The sequence below is a fragment of the Simochromis diagramma genome, unplaced genomic scaffold, assembly GCF_900408965.1.
Source record: "Simochromis diagramma unplaced genomic scaffold, fSimDia1.1 OVJJ01000438.1, whole genome shotgun sequence".
Taxonomy (NCBI): Eukaryota; Metazoa; Chordata; class Actinopteri; order Cichliformes; family Cichlidae; genus Simochromis; species Simochromis diagramma.
Window position 1 is genome coordinate 1,252,354 of NW_024387263.1, and position 20,689 is coordinate 1,273,042.

Here is a 20,689-nt window from a genome sequence, read left to right on the forward strand (position 1 = left end):
ATAAATAAACTATGTAACTAACAACCTCCTAACATGAAAAATTCAGAGTCTGCAAATGCAAAAAAATGCGATTTCGTTTTTTTTAAAATGTAGGACTCCATTGCAGGAGATCTGGACCACTAACCCTGAACGAGGTTGTGCGGGCCTGGATTTCTCTGTGGGAACATAAGAGCCTTCCGGGTGTGTGTGGTTCTCTCATGGGAAACGCACACACAAGCGCTTTTTGCAAGCATCATTGTTAAACAGTGTAATAGGGGCGACCATTAAAGTTGTGTTCGATGAAGTTAAGCCCTGTTAAACAAGCCTCCCTTTTCAGCGTTGACGATGGAGGGCATATGGTTCTGATTACATCCGAGCGGGGAAACACAATAGGCCTCTTCAGCCCGGCTCTTGATCCTGTTCGCTTGGATTCAGCCTGACACTTTGCCACAATTCCCGGCCACAAACAGCGACAAGGAAACCCGAAACCTGTAAACAGTCCGTGTTTCTGCTTTACTACACATTTCTGGGCCTGAGAAGGCAAACCGCGGAGTTCACTGCGACGTAATCTGATTATGGGCTCCGTGGAGGGAGGGGCTGGCGTTGCTCGGGTCCAATAGGACAACGTCAAGGGTTACATGAAGAGTTCATATACAGTGTATGTCCGGTTAGAGGAGTGCTTCTTCGTTAGGCACCTCTGATGGCATCACTTCATTATATCACACACAGTTTCTGATGTCTTCCTGTTGGTGAAGATTGGTGAACCATTCGTGTTTGAAGCTGTTTACAATGCAGGAGTACAACAAAGTCCTCAGCCAAGTTCTTTTTAGTTACAGGAGGGTCGATGTTCAGAAATTCAGAAGACAAAATCATTTCTACACAAGTGAACAGCGACAGGAAATAGAATTAGACTTTTGAAGTGCTTTCCAGTAGCAGTGTGAGGAAATGTGGCCTGGAATTAACATGGACCTTGGGTGATCCAGTCACCTCTTCATAAGCAGGAAGCAGGAACGCACACATCGTATTAAAATGTGACAACAGAGTAGTATTATGTTACGAGTGTGTCAAACATGGTGAGGAGGAAATGACCCGGCCCATGTTGTTTTTCCTTCTTCTAATTAATGGCAGATGAGGCAGTGCATTTGACTGCTGTTTTGAAGGTGAGCCTCCAAACATACTCAGTCACTTGACCATCCAGGTTGACCGACCTAAAGAAGGTCCTACTTTAGGGTCCGCTGACAATAAATGGGAACATGATTTACAGATTTATCATGTTTAATTCAGTAAGACTTGAAACTAGTGATTCAGACCATACGCTGATCATCAGGGTGTTCACTACTGCTATTTTCTGTCACAAGTTAGCTAACAAACTAATGCTCAGTCCATGTTCTAAAAACCTTTCACTCTATCACTAGACAGTGTCTATGATAGTTTTTGAGCATAGGGCTCCATGGTGCAAATTAGCCTTTATACAGTGTTTCATCTCAACTTTAACAGCAATACAACGACTTTGACCAATTTGGGCATCCTCCTCTCTGAACTTGGCTCCATCCTTTGAGTTTAATGGTTGTGCCCTCTGCCCTGTATGCATGGAAGACATGGAGCCCATCAAAAAAGATTTCCCAATGCCGCAACGTACTGCAACAACGTTCTGCATCAACATACTGCAACATACTGCATTAACATACCGCAACAACGTACTGCAACAATGCACTGCAACGTACTGCAACAACGCAGTGCAACACCATACTGCATCAACATACTTCAACAACGTACTGCATCAACATACTGCAACAATGTACTGCAACAACGCAGTGCAACACCATACTGCATCAACATACTTCAACAACGTACTGCATCAACATACTGCAACATACTGCATTAACATACCGCAACAATGCACTGCAACATACTGCAACAACATACTGCAACAACATACTGCAACAACATACTGCAACAACGTACTGCATCAACATACTGCAACATACTGCATTAACATACCGCAACAATGTACTGCAACAACGCAGTGCAACACCATACTGCATCAACATACTTCAACACAACGTACTGTATCAACATACTGCAACATACTGCATTAACATACCGCAACAATGCACTGCAACGTACTGCAACAACGCACTGCAACACCATACTGCATCAGCATACTTCAACAACGTACTGCAACATACTGCAACAATGTACTGCAACATACTGCAACAATGCACTGCAACGTACTGCAACAATGCACTGCAACGTACTGCAACAATGTACTGCAACGTACTGCAACAATGTACTGCAACGTACTGCAACAATGCACTGCAACAACGGACTGCATCAACATACTTCAACAACGTACTGATCAAGATCAGCATCGAACAACGTACTGCAACAATGCACTGCAACGTACTGCGACAACATACTGCAACACCATACTGCATCAACATACTTCAACAACGTACTGCAACATACTGCAACAATGCACTGCAACGTACTGCAACAATGCACTGCAACAATGCACTGCAACGTACTTCAACAACGTACTGCGTGAACATACTTCAACAACGTACTGCAACATACTGCAACAATGCACTGCAAACGTACTGCAACAATGCACTGCAACAATGCACTGCAACGTACTTCAACAACGTACTGCATCAACGTACTGCGTGAACATACTGCAACATACTGCATCAACATACTGCAACATACTGCATCAGCATACTGCAACATACTCCAACAACGCACTGCAATGCACTGCAACACCATACTGCATCAATGTACCGCAACAACATACTGCATTAACGTACCGCAACAGCATACTGCAACACTATACTGCATCAGTGCACTGCACCAACGCACTGCATCAACGGACTGCATCACTATACCGTACCAAATTGCATTAACATACTGCAACCATGCACTGCAACACCATCCTGCATCAACGTACCGTGACAACGTACTGCAACACCATACTGCATCAAAATACTTCAGCAACGTACTGCATCAACGCACTGCAAAAGTATGTTGCAGTACGTTGTTGAAATGTACCGCAACATACTGCATCAACATACTGCGTCAACGTACTGCAACAATGCATTGCAAAAACATAATGCAACAACATACTGCAACGTACCTCAACAACGTACTGCAACAACATGGCATACTAACAATTTTTAAGATCTCTTACTGGGACAAAGTAACCAATGAGGAAAATACTGCGACAGGTACATGCTTCACCTACCTCCTGAAAGACTTGCAAGAACACCATGACCTGGACTTAAACATAAAGGGCAACAAAACAACATTTAGAGACACACGTTCACTGAACAAATATAAAACAAAGTGAATTGGATCAAAACCTAATTTTTGTATTGAGTCTGTACCTGGTTCATATTGTGGAGCTTTGTTCAATAATTAAACAAAAATATCCAAATGAATGGATGAATGCTTCTCCACACTTAAAAAAGTTATTAAAGCACTGCTGCCTTTGCACACAATGTTTCTGTGTATGAAATGTAATTTTTCCTTCATGTTTGTAAAATCATCTAGAAGCTGACGTTTCAGAGAGCTGCAGTATTTTCAGTGCTGTGTTTGGGAGTTTGCAGTGACTTTAAAGTCTCCCATTAATGCTTTTAATATTTTGTTTGATATTATTTTTTTCTCTTCTTCTTCTTCTTCTGCCAATGATGTAGCTCAGCAGGTCATCTTCCTCCATCACCCTGTTCCAGCATCCTCCTCTGTTACAGTAGCTCTCTTCGTGTCCTTCTTCACTACATCCACAAACCTCCTCTGAGGTATTCCTTCTTTTCCTGGTAAGAAGGATAAACATCTTCATCATCCTTTGTCCAGCATATCCACCCTCCCTCCTCCGCACATGTCTCAGTCTCTCCTCTCTGAGCTGTCCCTCTGATGGACTAATTTATAATCCTGTCCATGCTGCTGACTCCCAGTGAACATCTGAACATCTCCAAACCATCACAGCAGCTCCCACTACCATCTTTAAACCTTCCCTTTCACTCTTGCTGCTCTCCTTCTGTCACAAATCACTTCTGACACTCGTCTCCACCCACTCCACCCTTCCTGTACTCTCTTCTTCTCCTCTCTTCTGAACCCAGCTTTGTCTCTTTCCCATATCTTCATAGAACGGCTCATCAGCGTTATCCCTCTGTAGTCACTACAGCTCTACACATCACCTTTGTTCTTGAAAATCAGCACCAGGCATCCTCTCCAAGATTGTGTTAAACAGTCTGGTGAAAACCCCCACTGGCCTCTCCTAGACATCTCCATACCTCCACAGGTAAGTCATCTGGACCAACCATAGATTCTCTTAAATCTGCCTCCTACTTAGTAATTCTCTGTTGATTTTAGTTAGTTCACATGTTGAGAAATTCTTATCCCCACTAAAGCTTAGAGACACTGAAAACTGTAGCATCAAACTGACGTATTTAAGGAATATAAACACAACATCAAACCAAGCATAAACGGGAACAAAGTGAAACGTTCATCTGAAGATGTGAGTTACAGTAAATATACTCGCAGCTTCCAAGACATTGTGTTTCCTCTTAAACAATCCCACTCCATCACAGGAGGAAGAAACACATACCGTGAAGTCAATTTCCTAATTATGCTTCATTTCCTGCCAAGCCGACACACTTTTGCATCGTCATAAATCATAGGAAATATCCGTCTCCATAAATCATACACAGAGATTTAAATCAGCTGTTTGTACAATCCAGTGCGTGTATCTCAGATGGGCTAATGTGTACAAAATGTGTGATAATGAAAGCCAGGCGGAGCTCTCTGTGGGGAATACCATTTCCCAATGTCTATCGAACAGCGCTGCGCTCGATACCTCCTTCAGCTGTTCACAGCTGAGCTCGCAGGGCTGCAGTAGCACAGATAAACCTCTCAGCTGATCCGTTAGCAGCTTGCTGTGGCAGCAGACTGAAGCCTGGTTTAAGGTCACTTCACCTGTGACCTTTAACTGCCTAACAATTAAAAATGGCGCTGACAGGACCTGCGGTCTTCTCCTGAATAAAAGGTGTCAAGAAACGTTCTCCACATCGCTGAGCTTTCAGCAGCATCTCACTCTCTGTATGCTGAGAGTGTCTGAGTTCCTGCACCGATCGCTTGTGCTCTTTCTCTTCATACATTTTTGTTGAGCTCAGTTCTGTTTCATGTTTTGCCTGCTGGAACACAAAAGCTTCACACATTTGGGACAAATAATGTGTTTCTTGTTCTTATTATTCTTAAATGGATGCAAAGGTCAACAGGATCATAGAGCAAGACAAACCAAAGATCAGCCTACCTTAGCTCTGATGTCACTGCTGGGCACGCTGCCGTTTACGTGGGTGCAGCGGTGCGTGTAAATTAGGCATTTAGTTATCCCTGGTTCCTAAAATATCCACCTGTCCAACTGTTTCCAGTTCTGATGTGATACAGATACCTTGGCTTCTTCTATCTGCAGACGTCGAGTTATTAGCAATTAGGCCGTAATCCTCGCTGTGAGGAACCCGGTGGGAATGCTGTGCTGTGTTAAACAACATCAGGCCTTACTTAAACATTGTTTTAATTATTTTAGGAAACTAAATCCAACACATAATTATGTGCAACAATATACGCTCACTGACTTTATTAGTAGAATAATAAATAAAAACAGAAGCTGTTTCAGGCACGAAGCGCCTCCAACCTGCTGTTGTTGCTGTTATCGCTTCTGCTTTAGTGGAAGCTCGAAAAACAAAGACTGGGACTGATTCATACCTGATCCAGCTTCACTCCGGACCAACATCCAGGTCAAACATCCCCATCTGTTAGCTGTAAATGAATGATTTCAGGTCATTCCTATTTCCCCATATTTTCAGAGTGAATTGTCCTGATAAACATCCTTATAAATACGTTTTGCAGTTATTTATTTGTAAAAAATGTTTGGAATCATGTCTGATTTTCGTTCCTCTCCTCACGTGTGCACCACTTTGTGTTGGTCTTTCACGTGGAATTCCAATAAAACTGGTTCATGTTTGTGGCTGTAATGTGACAAAATGTGGAAAAGTTCAATGGGGCCGAATACTTTTGCAAGCCGCTGTATAAGACCCATAGAGAGGGCCTCAAAACTTATTTATAAGGATGTTTATCAGGACAATTCACTCTGAAAAAAACATTTTCATATTTTGTCTTTGTCACAACAATTTCAGTGTTTAAAGTTAAACAGTTTAAGAGACAAACTTCATTTAGAAACATTAATATTAGCAGTATTGAGACAGATGTATTTAACATGAGTGGTATAAGTATTCTGTGAATCTACTCTCAAAAGTCCAGTTGTTGTTGTTTTAAAAGAAAAGCTGCAGTTGCTTGGGTGGATTTTTTTTAGGTGGGTCTCTGGGTGGGAAAAAATAAACACAGTGAATATCTCTTATCTGCAAACACCATTTGTTACACGAAGCCAAAATTAGCCCTGTCAGGTCTGAGTGGACGGGTTCCTTCCCGCATCTGAAAAGAATGAGCTGATTGTTAACCGGCACACAAATCAGACGCGCCATAAATCAAAGAACAAACTGAATTTTCATCAAGTCAAAGCTGCAGTAAACCAGAGGTATTATGCATTTCATAATAAGGAAAACCACTCGGGGCATGTGCATCAAACTCAAGGCCCATCTCTCATTACAGGTTCTTGGTACGTTTGGCCTGCTGTGAAGCATCCTGTGTACACACCAAACCAAACATCCATCCATCCATTTTCTGCAGCCTATCCGGTCGTGGGGACAACAGTTTAACCAGGCACCAGACTCCTTCTCCACAGCCACCTCCCACATCTCTTCTGTGGGAACATTGACGAGTTCCCGAGCTAGTCTAGACTTTGACTGAGTGTCCTGGGTGTGCCCCAAGCTTCCTGCTGCTAGGACATGCCCAAAACACCTCATACAGAGGCATCCAGAAAGCACCCTGGTACTGGAGACTGGTTGTGGAACACGAGCTGTGCCCAGCGATAAAGCTTGGGCTGTTTTCCCACCTGAGAGCTGACGCTCCATGTCCCAGTAAGCAGCTCCAACAGTCTGGGAACGTTTTAGGTGACACCCATGAGACCTTAATGACTCACACGATGGTAGGCTGGATGACCTGTGCACCGCAGAGTCACATGTAGATTTCCTTTACACCTGTTAAGAATGATGAGAGACTAATTTATGCTTAATAGGCTGTGTAACATTCGTGATGAGTTCCAAAAACCTTGATTTGGCTCCATAAAGATAAAAATTGTTTGTTTTGGTCAAAGATTGCTTAAAAATGTCTCCTTTGATTGATGTTAGATGAGTTGGAGCTCAAAGACTTCCTGTTTAACTCTTGACATGTTGCTCATTTCCCCGTGCAGCTCAACACATGCTAAACAAGCACAGGTTCAGGAATATGGGATCATAGCATATATAAGATGAGTTATAAGATGTCCATTTGGACATCCCAAACAGGTAAAATTATAAATAAGGAAGCAGACGTGAAGCCAGACCTAATGTAAAGGCGGTTATTATCAAGACTCAGCAGCTGCTGCACCGTCGGAACAAGTGCTTTCTGGACTAAATGAGCTCCTGTTGGGGTTAAAACACAAACTGAACAGCCCTAATATTCTCAGGTTCCAGTCCCACTGAGCCTCTCTCTGCCTCCACCTCCTCAGTTCAGTATTTTGGGGATGGGGGTGGGGGTCATACCACTGGCATGCCTCAGCTTTGATTAAAGGAAATGCTTACATCAGTCCTTCTCCAAGAGAAACAAGCCATCCGCTCAGCACAGATGGTTTTATCCAATAGCTCGCAAGCTTCACGGGCAGGCAGGCAGACAGGTGTGCTCGCTGCTGACGGTAGGAGGCACACGCACACACGTTACTGCTGTTGCGTGCGTTCTGCAGCAACACCATAGATGCAGTCATCTCTACAGCTTCACACATTGTCAGGTTTTCCTCAGAGTCTGCGCTTTCTCGAGTAATCAGAGGAGGCAGAGAGAGATTATGAAACCACCAGACCAGGACGCGAACATGTTCGAGGCCCGTTATAACGCACGTCTCCCTCACTGACTCTGAACAACAAAGAACTGATAGTTTCTAAAAGTCTGATTTAACAATTAGGAGAAGCTGAGAGTGATACTTTCTTTTCTACCGTTTATTGTGAGGAAATGAGAAAATCTACAATATTAAATATATTAAATAAATATATGACAGTATATGGTTATATGATATATTTTGAGCATGCACAACCAGAAGAAGAACCTGGGGCAGACACAGACTCCTGAGAGTCCCATTGGAAATGCTGGAGCAGAGTGAGCTCTGGGGATCTCTGCAAACTCTCTAGTATCCACAGCCCAGGCTCAGAGCAGCAGCTGAGGGTGGATGGACGGATGCTAAATGGACTGGTTCTTATAAAGCGCTTCATACCTCGCGCCTTATTCACAGCCATTCATACAAGCGGTTTCTTCCATGCTTAGGTGCTTCACATCACTCCGATGGATCCTTGGTTTAGGATATTTGGCATGCAGGCATCTATTCACCAACCTTCCAATCAGATGACCTTTTCTCTACCTCGTGAGCTGCAGGCACCCGGGATGGATAAATGCAGTGATGCATTTACAAGTAAGCTGACAGTGTTTCTTAAGCTTATCTGGATCTAGTTACTTGTAACTGTTGTGTTGTAAGTCTGCTCAGGCTGTTCCTTTGTTTTATGACTTACATAATAATAATTGGTCAAACTGGTTCTTCCTCAAGTGGCGATGAAACTCTTGAGGCTTTCTCTAAAACCAGTCAGTCCCCACAAACGCCAGTATGAACCCCCTCCAAGGTCATCAGCTGACCTTAACCCTGTGCAAACAGAGCTGTCTTTTTTAAACTGGTCTCCTGAGTTTTGACAGTTAGCACCTATGATAGCCCCTCTGGGGTTTAAAAAGATGCTGCTTTAAAGCAGAAACGAAGATGTTTACAGCGTGCTACAGAAATAATTTTGGTAACTGAAGTCCCCGAACTGGATCTTTGGACCAGTTTGTGCTATTAGTCAGTTTTGGAGTAAGGTACATTTCGGAGTGATGCAATTATCTCTGTGGTTAGCCAGATCGTCTGAGACGTCTGTGCTCCAGTTTTATCTGATCTTATCTTATTTTATGGGGCTTAGTGCTAACTTACAGATATATGTACAATTTATTAATGCAGCTGATAATTCACAGCCAGCTCCGGCTCCAGAGGAAAAATGCTGACACTGAGATTTCAAAACGTGGAGTCCACAGCCCAGTGGGTTACATCACAGAGGCTTTGACCATCTTTTATATGTAGTCACCCAGATGATGAATTCAGCGCCTGCAAATCTACTTGCAGAGTCTATAATAAAGAGATGGAGCTGGAAATGAGCAGAACAGGTCCCCTTTAATAGGCACAAAGTTAAAAAACCTAACTCCTCGTAATTTTAACTAGACCTTTGCAACAGTTTATCAAGCCAGCCAAGTAAAACACTCATGTTCCACATCAAACAGTCATTCCTGGGTTAAATTGTAAATTTGGCAGCTGTAAATCTCACAAATTCCTCCGATAGTTTAGTCTGCAGATCCTCGAGGGGGTGGGGGGCAGAGGTTTTCACTGATAGGAGTTTGGAGCTCAGTCAATTAGACATTTTTTTTATTGAACACGAGTTTATGCAGCTTTCCCAAATTTGGAGCAGGTCAGATGAGCACTTCATCCCTGGCTCGTATTTATACATCAGAAATTCTTGACATGCTTTACAAAAAGGTCTTGGATAAGGCATACAAATGACTTCATCAGATAAGTGCTGGAAAAGAGCATTTTTAAGTATAACACTTCATTTTTCCAAGGCATTTTAAACTCTTTACAACAATCAGCAACTTGATACAAATCTAAGAAGAAGGAAAAAGTCCGTACGAAACAGTCCAAACGAGTCTTTCTTCATCGGGTCGTGTTTCCATTATTTGGATTGTATTGGATGCATATTGCTCATCACTACCAACATCAACATTACACAGTGAGTGGGCGTTTCAGAGCATCACCTCCGTGAGTTTATCTTCATCTGTTTAGTCTTAAATAGTCTCTGGTATGCATTCTTGTAAGCCCACTTGAGTGTGAGGAGTAATGTGCGTTGCATAGCAGTGAGCCTGAAATACCAACTCCAGTTTTAGCTTTGAATATAATATTGAAAAGTCTTTGCTGTGTCTGCTACCTGCACCCGCATGACTCCACCACCATGTCCTCGTATTGCTTGTAGACGACGTTATTGGCCGAGTCGATGTAGAGGATGCTGATCGGGCTGAGCCGTGTCGGGACGCAGCAAGTGGGCGGCGTTGACTCCGGGTCCATGGAGTTAATCAGGGTTTGTATGATAGCGTGGTTGGTCGGCTCCAGGTGTGAGCGGATGGGAAAATCGCAGGCGCCGTCGCAGTGATAGGCGTCGTACTCCAGCGGCGCGATGATCCAGTCGTCCCAGCCCATCTCCTTGAAGTTGACGTGGAGCCGTCTCCGGTGGCAGCGCAGCCTGGCCTTCACTGTCTGGTGCTGGGATATGGACTGTGGCAGGGACTGCTGCACGGGTTTTTTGGCTCCCCTCGCAGCAGGTGCCCGTCTCATCCGTCGCTGGGTGAACAGGTACTCGTAGACTGTTTTGTTGTCGTGGCCGGACCGCGCTTTGATCTCTTTGTAAAAAAGGTCACGCTTCTTGCTTTTCCCAAATGCCAAGAAGAAGGCTTTTTCCTTGTTGGTCCTGCCGTGTCGAGCGAATCCCAGAGCGCGAAGGTCCATGGGGCGACCGCCTCCGTGCTCCAGCGCTTCCAGTTCAAAGCACAGCTCCTGGGAATGCTGGCCTTTCTGGGTTTTGAAGCCCCTGAACACCTTCCAAACGTCAAACACTTCCCATGTGCTGCTGAACAGATCCTCTACGGCCTTCATCTGGACAAGAACGGCCTTTTGTTTGCCTGAAGCGCAGGTGTGCAGCCTTAGGAGCGGTGACGGGACTCCTCCTCCTTCTCCTCCTCTGTAGCCTATCAAGACTCTGCGAGGGTCAGGCAGGCGCTTCCTCAGGATGTGTAGCTCGGCCCCCAGGAGCCCATCCCGTTCCAGAGAGCTGATGTTGAAAAGATACCTCTGCCGTCGCAGCTGGGGCCCACGTTCATCTGTGATTAGAAACGGAAGCGCAGGTAAATATTCACCGACAGGCAAAAAGAAAAATAGTGCAACAAACTTTTCTAACACAACACAGCAAGTAAGGACCGTTGAGTAAATGAATGAATCTGTAATGTGAGCCCCAGAGAGCCATCAGCTGATGGCCACCCGTCAGGTCATGAAATACACTGACGGGTCCATACACTTCCATAACTGACTCTTTCTTTCTTTTTTAACTAAATCTTTTACGAGATCTCCCTACTTGAAATCTTCATTGAACCCATTTTAATAATCCAGATATTGTCTGATCTCAGCTTTTGAAATATAAAGAAATACTGTACTTTCCTAAAGTGCTGCTCCCCATCACAGACTATAGACTTTTATTCATGACCCTTTTTATCATCACAATCTTGGTATTGAGCTGTGGGTCTGACTGTGAAACCAAGTGATGCTGAAGACTCACTGGACAGGGATTTGTGATTGGCATGTATTTAGCCGAGCTGGAGCCTAACCTGGATAAACATCCTTTCTCTTAGAATGACCATAATGTAGAAAACAAGTGTGCTCTTCTGCATTGGCTCTGCTGTTATTCTTTTATACTGTTTACATTTTCCCTCCAGGTAAAAATGGACCTAATAGTTTTTCTGGATCTTACTGGTCTGTTTTATAAAAACATTACTATTGTTTATATTTTTATTAGCCTTTTAAAAAGGAAAGAACAGCATTCTTAACTTTATTTTGGGATTTTTTTTATTTTTGAAGACATCTCAGACTAAAACATCGTAATAGCTGCCAAGAGCGAAAATGTGAAGTGAACTACAGTTCCTCAAATATCCATTGATTCAAAGGTGTATCAATAACAACAAATATTTTTATATCCTGTTACAATTCAATTGGTTTTGGTTTCCATCCATCAATTTGCTTCCACTTCTCCTTTTCAGGGTCGCGGGGGGCGCTGGAGCCTATCCCAGCTGTCACCCTGGACAGGTCGCCAGTCTGTCACAGGGCTAACACACAGAGACTGACAACCATTCGCACTCACAAGTCAGACTCTTGCTTCTTTTTGTTCATCGGGCCAGTGTTTGAAATCTTGGTGTAATATTTATTTTATTCTGGGCTTCAACTTGCTCTCATTCCTGTTTCTTTCATTTCAGACACATTTCTAAATTGCAACATATGGTTTCCTCTGCTGACCTGGAAAAACACATTCCTGCAGTTGTGTCATCGTGTTTAGATTAATCCCCGTTTACCATCTTGGGCAAAGCATCTCTTTGCAATACGAAATGCTGCTGCCAGATTATCACCCCTATTTTGTGCTCCTTATCTGGCTCCCAATAGATTTTAGGATTGGTTTTACAATGTTTGTATTAGCATTTAGCACTAAACAGCTAGGCATATATAGCTTCTTACAAAATACACCATCTTTGTTCACAGGCTCTCTGAAACACCCTAACCAATAGATTTTACATATTTAATGATGTTACTCAGACTGTATGGATGTAATGTAGCAATACAGACACCTGTTAATTAGTGCTACAGATGCAGTTTGCTAACAAAGGGCTACCAACAGCTGGCAACTGAGCTCTCTACCTTCTGGTCCAAATATGGTAACTCGTTGCTTTAAATAAATAAATCAATAAAAACATGGTGGTAGCCAAAATGTAAATGTTGAAGCTTCAAACCACAGATGCAAAAACTGGTGAATGAAGTCAGTTGCCATATCTACAATAAACTACTGCAGGCATTATGAAGGAAATCGACATAAATAATAAGAATGAGCATCCAAAGACTCGTGTTTAGAGTAACACTTTATGGTTTACTTTATATTAATTGTCCTCAAATTAAAGTAATGTCCTCACGGGTAAGTGAAAAGCTTTAAGTCCCCATAACATATGTAAAACAAGTATACACACTCATGCTATGTGCACAGCATCAGAAAGCATGAACTGAATGGTGTAGATGGTTTTCTGTTGTTGTCAGTGAGGGAAACTGTAAACTTCCCTGTCCAATGAAACCCAGCAGATACATGTGTTTTAAATTCTCTGTGAGGACCCAGGTCGGCTAATATATTCCCATGATTCTGAGCCTAATTTATCCCTGATCAACCCTGAACCCTGAAACGAATTCTGAACCTTCAAACAGACCTCTGAACTACTGTCCTCATGTTCCACACATGTCCTCACTTCAAAGGTCAGAGAAATCACTCCGGTCCTCGCAAAGTTAGCTGTGCATATGCACACAAACTGCTTACATGTTCTCACAGCACCCCCTCCTGCTGTCCAGGACTTTATCATGCATTGAAAAGTACATTAGAACCAGGCCGGGAGACCGCAACGCTCTGTAAACAGGCCTGTTATTGTGGACCTGCAGCTATTCACAGCAGACAGACAGCAAACACACACACACACTCCTCTTTGGACAGTCTGATTAAAGCTGAGAGGAATTTGGTTTCACAAACTCTCACGCACTTGTAAATCAGCGAGGATAAATAATGTTGGAGGGATGCAGAGCTCTCAGGTGTGGTCTTTATCACTTCAGAACGCTCAGAAAATCAGTCTTTCAGGAGCGGCTTGGAACAGATTATTGTGTATGTAAATGCAGAACACACAAGATTAAATGTTTGGCTTCTTAACTCTGACTTCATCCCTCTACTAACAGCTTTCAGGATGTCCAGTGGGGGCGGGGCTTTAAAATAGCTGACAGAAGGGCAGCGAGCAGCAGCAGAGCTCTCAGGTGAGATGTCTGGCTTTGGCCCTTTGTCATCCAGTGAAAACTTATTTATATCACAGGGCTCACTGTGCCAAAACAAGACTATCCAAAATTTGCAAGATCAAACCAACCTCCTGAAACCAAACATCTCTGCTTTGCTTCTGAAAGGAGCTTTTTCAAACTCATTTATTTATAACTCAGTAAAATTATAACTGACCAAAATTAAATAAGATTTACATTTCTTTTTGTCACACGAGCAGATATATCGAGGGCATCAAACACGTGGTTCAGGGGCCAAAACTGGTCCAGGAAAGGGTCAGAGTTGGCCGACTGGATGAGTTTATTAAAGCGTGTAAAGTACAGTGTTGTTATGGGTTACTGTTCATGGAGTTAAAATGAATGGACAGTTTTATTAAGTGCTGTTATTAAGGGCTTTTAGCCTTTATCTAAGCAGGTGAGTGGAGAGTGGACAGGAACGCAGGGACAGAGCACAGGGGAAGAGATGCAGCAAATAACTCGGATGGATTCGACTACTGCAATAGCCTTAAAGTATGTGGGTCACCTGCTCAAACAAAGCTCCAAAACACCAAGATTTAGTTAAGAAAGACTCTAAAACTCAAATGTTTTGTGATCTATAAATTGAAAACTCGACATTTCAGGCTGATCACCACTCCTAAAATTATGAAAGTAATATAACTACAAAAAAACCTACTTTTGTCTGGAGAATGGCGTGGCGCTCACTTGCACACATGGCTTCAGCTTTTTTAACATACTGGCACCGGCCCAGGTGAAGAAGATTTCCCACTCTGGGGGAAAATGACCAAATCTCTCCTAATCCCAGGCGGGTCACCAGAGCTGAGACAGAGAGATGGACTATTTAACTATTTGCACCAACTAACCTAACCCCACTAACTACACTTTGGGTGGTGGGAGGAAGCCGGAGTGAACTCACAGAGACACAGTGACAACATGCAAACGTCACACAGAAAGGCCCGATGGTGGAGTCGAAACCAGGTGTTCCTACCGAACTTTTAGTCGACTAATCAGGGTTTTAGCTGCTGTGCTTCACACACACAGCATCATTGGGGGCCCCAGAGCAACGTCTTGCTCTAGGGCCCCTCAGGAGGTAGGTTCAGCCTTGCATGTGGCAGGAAGAAAGAAGGAAGGAGCGGCAGCAGTAACGGAGGAATAAAGGCAGAAAAAAGGAAGCGAGTAAGAGTGAATGAAAGGATAGAAGGTAAATAACGAGCGTCGGGGTGATCAGTTCCTCGTCTCAGCATGTGGACGAAGTCAGCAGCGACTCGCTGAACAAATAAAGGCCACATTAAAAGTACATTAAGTGGTGGAAATGTAAACCTTCAGCAGCAGCAGGAACATGAAACTGCGCTCATTTAAAGACGCTTCTAAAACTGTTTTACATCGTAAAGACAACATGACACGGAGGGCTGTGAGCACTGTTTATTTACCCTCACGAGGCCGTATATATCACTGAGAGCCGACCAGATGTTAGAAACACACGGCAGCACACACACACACAGACTCACAACTGCAAAGGAATAAATATACATAAATATGTGCACAGACATGTTCCAGACGTTAAAACTGCTGAAAGTTTGACAGCAAACACAAATTATTCCTCTGCTACACTACCTGCTGTTACGAGACTAATTAGTTATTGGTCTTTAGAAAAATGCTTATTAGAATGCATTTCTAATTTCATACATGTAAACTCACTCCCTTGGTCCCCACTGTTTGGTTTTCTCCCACCAAAGTACCAGATATAGACAAACATAGCTGCCATCACAGCTTGTAACCCCCTCCTGGCTGGTTACAATAAAGCCCATAAGCCCCGCCCACCTCACGCTTGCAGAGGTGACCCGAGCCAAACTGAAGCCAATCTGAGAGAGCCATTCCACTTCCTGTCAATCTCAAACTGGCTGAAATTCAAGTGTGCAGCGGAGGGTGCCCGTGAGAAAAGTCCTCAATAAACAGGAGTGAAAGGAGCTAAATAATTATTTCCAGCTGTTTGTAGAAAAAAAGCCCAAGTTTTATTTTAGTTTTCACAAATCCAGCATCGATGATGTATGCGGCCTAAATTAAATCTACACTGGTGTCCTTTAGGGTTTTTTACACTGCAATTTTACAGCTGAAAATGAAACATATCTATTGGCTCAGCCGGTTCTGTCAAAAAAATCCCAGAAGAGCACCCTCCATGAACCTGGAAGTCCAGAGAGTGGGATCTTTTTTTAAAAAAGGTGTATGTGTAAAGATTAAAAGCTGTAATCTGGTTTGATGAAAGTAGTTGTGATACACCTGCAGGCCTCTGTTTATAACTGAAAATCAAACACTTTCACATTTCTGTGTTCAAATGCAGTTTAAAACCTTCCAAAATTAAATGAAGGCATCATCTCTGTTTCTGCTAGAGATCAACTTCCTTCAAATTCAAGCCAAGCTGTCTTTTTCTTGTAATACCAGTTTGCACCACAAGGTGGTTTAATGAGTCAGTGTTAGCTTTTACATAAACATACATACATAAAGGAAGACTGAAAGAAAAATAGAATAGTGCTTCTGATTGGCTACGCCTCTCAAAAAACAGATTAAACAGCAGGTGGGTGTGGCTTCTGTGATGGGAGGACCATATAAGGATATCTAATCTTACTGACATCACACAGATCCAAATCTAGAAAAAAAAATCTAAAACTGAGAGTTCAGAGCAGCCTTAGCTTTTGAACGACTGACCTCAGCATTTAAAACATCACATGACTGCGTACTGCTGGAAGAGGAGAAAAACTAAAAGGAGAAAATTACGTCCACTTGAACTTCTCGGCTAAATCACATCCTCTGTTAGCTCTGGATGGAGCCGTTTCTTTAAGCTAAGCTAACTGGCTGTCAGAATCTGACGCCCAGTTTGTTGAACGCTCCTTCTCATCATACTCCACTCACTGCTGACCTCCTGATTTTAACGCCACAATCCTCAGCCTGTGCCCTCAGCACCACCCTCGTCTGGTGCCCCCCACACTGGTCTCCAGTCCCTTAAAGCAGCTCTCATTCTGTGGCACCTGAAGTTCCAGTGACATCCTTTTTATACTCCCCATTTTTTAATTGTTAATGAATTGTGGATGTGAGGTCTGAACTTGTTGTGGATTCTAAAGTGAGACTTTAAAAGCAGCTAACAGCCCCTCTGCTCATCCTCTGGCTCCTCAGATCTCCTCTAACCTCCTGCTCCAGCTGCTTTTTTAATCCCCCAGAGTACCAGGGGCACAAACGCATCATGAAGTAGCTGTCCTGCTGCCCCCACAGCGTGGACCCCCACCCACCCATCACAGCTCAGCTGGGTGTGTGTCTGCCACCATCCCTGCACTAACAGCGTGTCACTGTGTTTCTTTCATGGGACTGAAAAGTGACGTGGGAGCACGCAGAGAGGCTCGTGGGTGATGCGGTTACCTTGCCCTTTATCCACGAAGCTCGTGATGGTGTTGGCCAGGCCGGCCTCGTGCAGCGCGCTGCCGTTGACGTCACCGCTGGAGAGAGACCAGTACAGCGCGAGCATGTAGTCGTGCGGCGTCACGAGCGGCTGTTTGTGGCTCGCGGCCCCCCGCTGCGACGCCGGAGCCGGCGCGCTATGGGCTCTCTGCGGGGACGCGGTGCGCGCAGCCGCGGCCGCAACTTTTCCCAAACTTCTCCCCGATGAACCTCCACCCGCTCGTGCATGCGCGTTAATGGCAGCGGGAGCGTGCGACTTATCGTGCGCATCCCCGCCGAGGAGCCGGGAGCGCACGGGATCCGTGCGCCCTGAGCTGGTCGCCCTGGTCGCCTCTCCTCTGATTACCGGCGGACCTGCGCGGACACGCGCCGTGGGGCCGGGATGCAGGTGAACCAGGGTCCAGCAGCTGAGCAGCAGAGACAGACGCGTCACAGCTTTCATCCTAAAGCGCGTTCGCCTCCCGCCAGGCTGTCATCGTAGCGAAGTGCAGTGAGATCACAAGGAAGCTGAAGCGGCAAAGAGCAGTAAATCCGAGTGGGTCATCCTCACGAGAAATGCACAAAAGCTGCTGCCCCCGCCTGAAACTCGCCAGAGACACGTGCCAGGCGGTGAAAGCAGAGACTGTAACGGACGTCTACAAGCAGAAGAAACAAATCCCGCACAGCTTTATTGTCCCACGCGTCATGTGTGAGGAGCATAGTGCTGGAGAGATGTACCCGGCACAGCAGAACGCAAAGCCCGGGCTGAGAGGCGCATAAACACTCCGCGGAACTGTTGGAAGTCTTGTAAGAAACTTCTTTAAATCCCCCTTTTTTTCTCTCAGAGGGAAGAATGGCGTAATGCCGCAGCCCTCCCTCCCTCTCTCTCTCTCTCTCTCCAGAGTTTGAACTCCGTCCAGTGAAAATATTTCACTCACACACCAACCTGCAGGTGCTCGAAAAACTCCTCCAGCGAACCTGAGCGCAGGAATTGGAAACGGAATTCCAGAAAACTGGTTTAATTACCGCGTGATGTCATGCTGCCCAAACTCATTTAACAGCGATATTTCTCCTCAAATCTTCCTCCCTCTTTTCCACCAATGACTCACTGAAGCTGCAACACGGAAAGGACCCCCCCCCCACACACACACACACACGCACGCACGCGCGCTCACACACACACACACACACACACACACACACACACAGGACGGTAATGAAAAAGTTCACATCAGTGAAAAGAGCCAAAAAGCGCAGAAATAAAAATCTCCACTCATCGGTTTGATCTGTGTTGTGTTTCTCAGCAGTACAGATTATGACACTTTTCTGTTTTGTGTCTCTTTGTTCTCATTAACAGATATTTTTATCGCTCAGCAGCATCTCTGGATGATTCTTTGCTTCACAGTTTTTATAAAGGTAAAAAAAATCCAAACTCCAACCTTCTAAACTGAAATCGGTGACATCATTGTTGGTACATCCACCTTTCACGTTTTCGGTCGTCAGCACTGTGAGCTGCCATCCTGTCCCACTGCATACTCAGGTATCGATGCAAAACACGAAACACTTGCTTCTCATAAACCTGCTTTAAAAAGCCTTTATTCTGTCTTCCAGCAGCCACAGTCACTACTTTCACCTGTCATCTGTCAGCATCTCACACTTGTTTAGAAGACATGAAAGAAGAGAGAGACACGGGATGAAGAACAATGACATCAAATTTATTTAAACTAACATGAACAAAAACCACCACCAGTGAGGCTGTGCGCTGGTGGAGTCATGTGGAAGAAGAGCTTCAGAAGTCTGGTGACTCCACGGTCTGCTCCATCCACCATCACCCACTGCACTGTGGGAATAGACCACACAGACAAGACCACAGGTGTCGAACTCCAGGCCTCGAGGGCCGGTGTCCTGCATGTTTTAGATGTGTCCGTGTTCCAGCACAGCTGATTTAAATGGCTAAATTATCACTTCAAGATGTCTTGAAGTTCTCCAGAAGCCCTGTAATGAACTAATCATTTGATTCAGGTGTGTTGAAACAGGGTGATATCTAAAACCTGCAGGACACCGGCCCTCGAGGCCTGGAGTTCGACACCCCTGGACAAGACTATACAGACTATACAAGCAAGCAAACCATCACAAAAGCTTGTGTTGGTGTTACCTATCCCAGCATGCCCTGCACCACCACAGCAACCAGCGGAAGGAGTTTACGGGTAGAGAAAAGAGACCACATGTTTGTCACCATGTCATCAGCCAGCCTTCGTGACTGTAATTGTTTTACTGTCATTATCCTCTCCGTGTTTTATCAGAGCTTTCCCCACCAGGAGGCAGCGTTTTCACAGCGTGCTGGAATATCTTCAGACTTCTTCTAACTCAACTTCAGCTGATATCTTCTCACAACATGACATAAACATGTTATTTATTCTCCTTCTTTTCATAGCAGATGATGACTTTGGGAGGTTTAAAGCTATTATAAGTACAGAAATTTAAAACGAGTTCCTTCAACATAACAGATGTCCAGGCTGTGTGGCTGGACAACCACTGATGGGACAGTGGAGGGGATTAACCTGTGCCGAGGACGTTGCTGAGACACCACTTTGTGCACTATGTCCACTTCCACTGTGCCGAGCTTTGTGGCTGTCATGTTTACCAGAATGGGCCTTTAGGTCACTGCAGGACATCCTGGGAATTTTGGCATACTGACTAGTGTGATCTCTCCTGGAATAATTAATAGCATACTGGTATCTGAAGTCCCTGCTAATGTCACAAATGCCTTTTGTGTCCCCTGGTGTGCAGTGCTATAGCTTATATGTTAAGTATTTTGCATAATTATAACTGTACCTAAATCTTAAGAATTGGCCTCAGGTGATTTTATATGACCTGCAGGATGCAAATGCTTTGCCTGAATATTAGTAAATATGTCGTTTTGGGCCACAGTTAGTACCTGTCATGTTTTTAGCTTGACTGGTGTTGTGGGGATTTGTTTTTCTGTTTTTCTGTTTGCCTCTTGTACACTGTTAAACTCACTTTGTGTGTTTTTTCTCCGTGTGTTTCTGTCAGTAGTCTACACAGCCATCAACGACTGTACTGCATTACAGTTTTAATGTATTACATCTATTTAATTTTACTATATTATCCTGTTTAAATTACAGTTGACACACTTGTAGTCTCATATTTGACTGTTTACATTATTAAACATTAAAAGATTATAAAACCTGGAGTTTTCACACATCCATGTTTACAGTGTTTTGGTCTGCTTCTCTGCTCGGGGGACGAGGCGGTCGGTTCTGATTCTAACACTGTTTGCCAGTTTAATTTATGATGCCACGAGCAGCTCCAGCTCGGTGCCATAAATTTAGTTTCGACCAAGCTCAGGGAATAATTAGCAGCCAGGGTTCAGACCCGGAGCTCCCGGCA

The 20,689-nt window shown here is 44.2% G+C and overlaps 1 protein-coding gene and 1 long non-coding RNA gene across 2 annotated transcripts; one reads left to right on the forward strand and one right to left on the reverse strand.

Annotated features, from left to right (window-relative positions):
* Positions 1-9,348: 9,348 nt before the first annotated feature.
* Positions 9,349-18,405, reverse strand: gdf5 (growth differentiation factor 5). Its single transcript, XM_040002409.1, has 2 exons — positions 17,261-18,405; positions 9,349-11,118 (listed from the first exon to the last, which is right to left on the reverse strand). Exons 1-2 carry the CDS (start codon positions 17,739-17,741, stop codon positions 10,169-10,171), a joined length of 1,431 nt encoding a protein of 476 aa, XP_039858343.1. The 5' UTR covers positions 17,742-18,405; the 3' UTR covers positions 9,349-10,168.
* Positions 17,976-19,178, forward strand: LOC120715411. The gene is made up of 3 exons (XR_005691625.1): positions 17,976-18,085; positions 18,636-18,818; positions 18,890-19,178. It is a non-coding gene; the product is annotated as an uncharacterized LOC120715411 (long non-coding RNA).
* Positions 19,179-20,689: the final 1,511 nt, after the last annotated feature.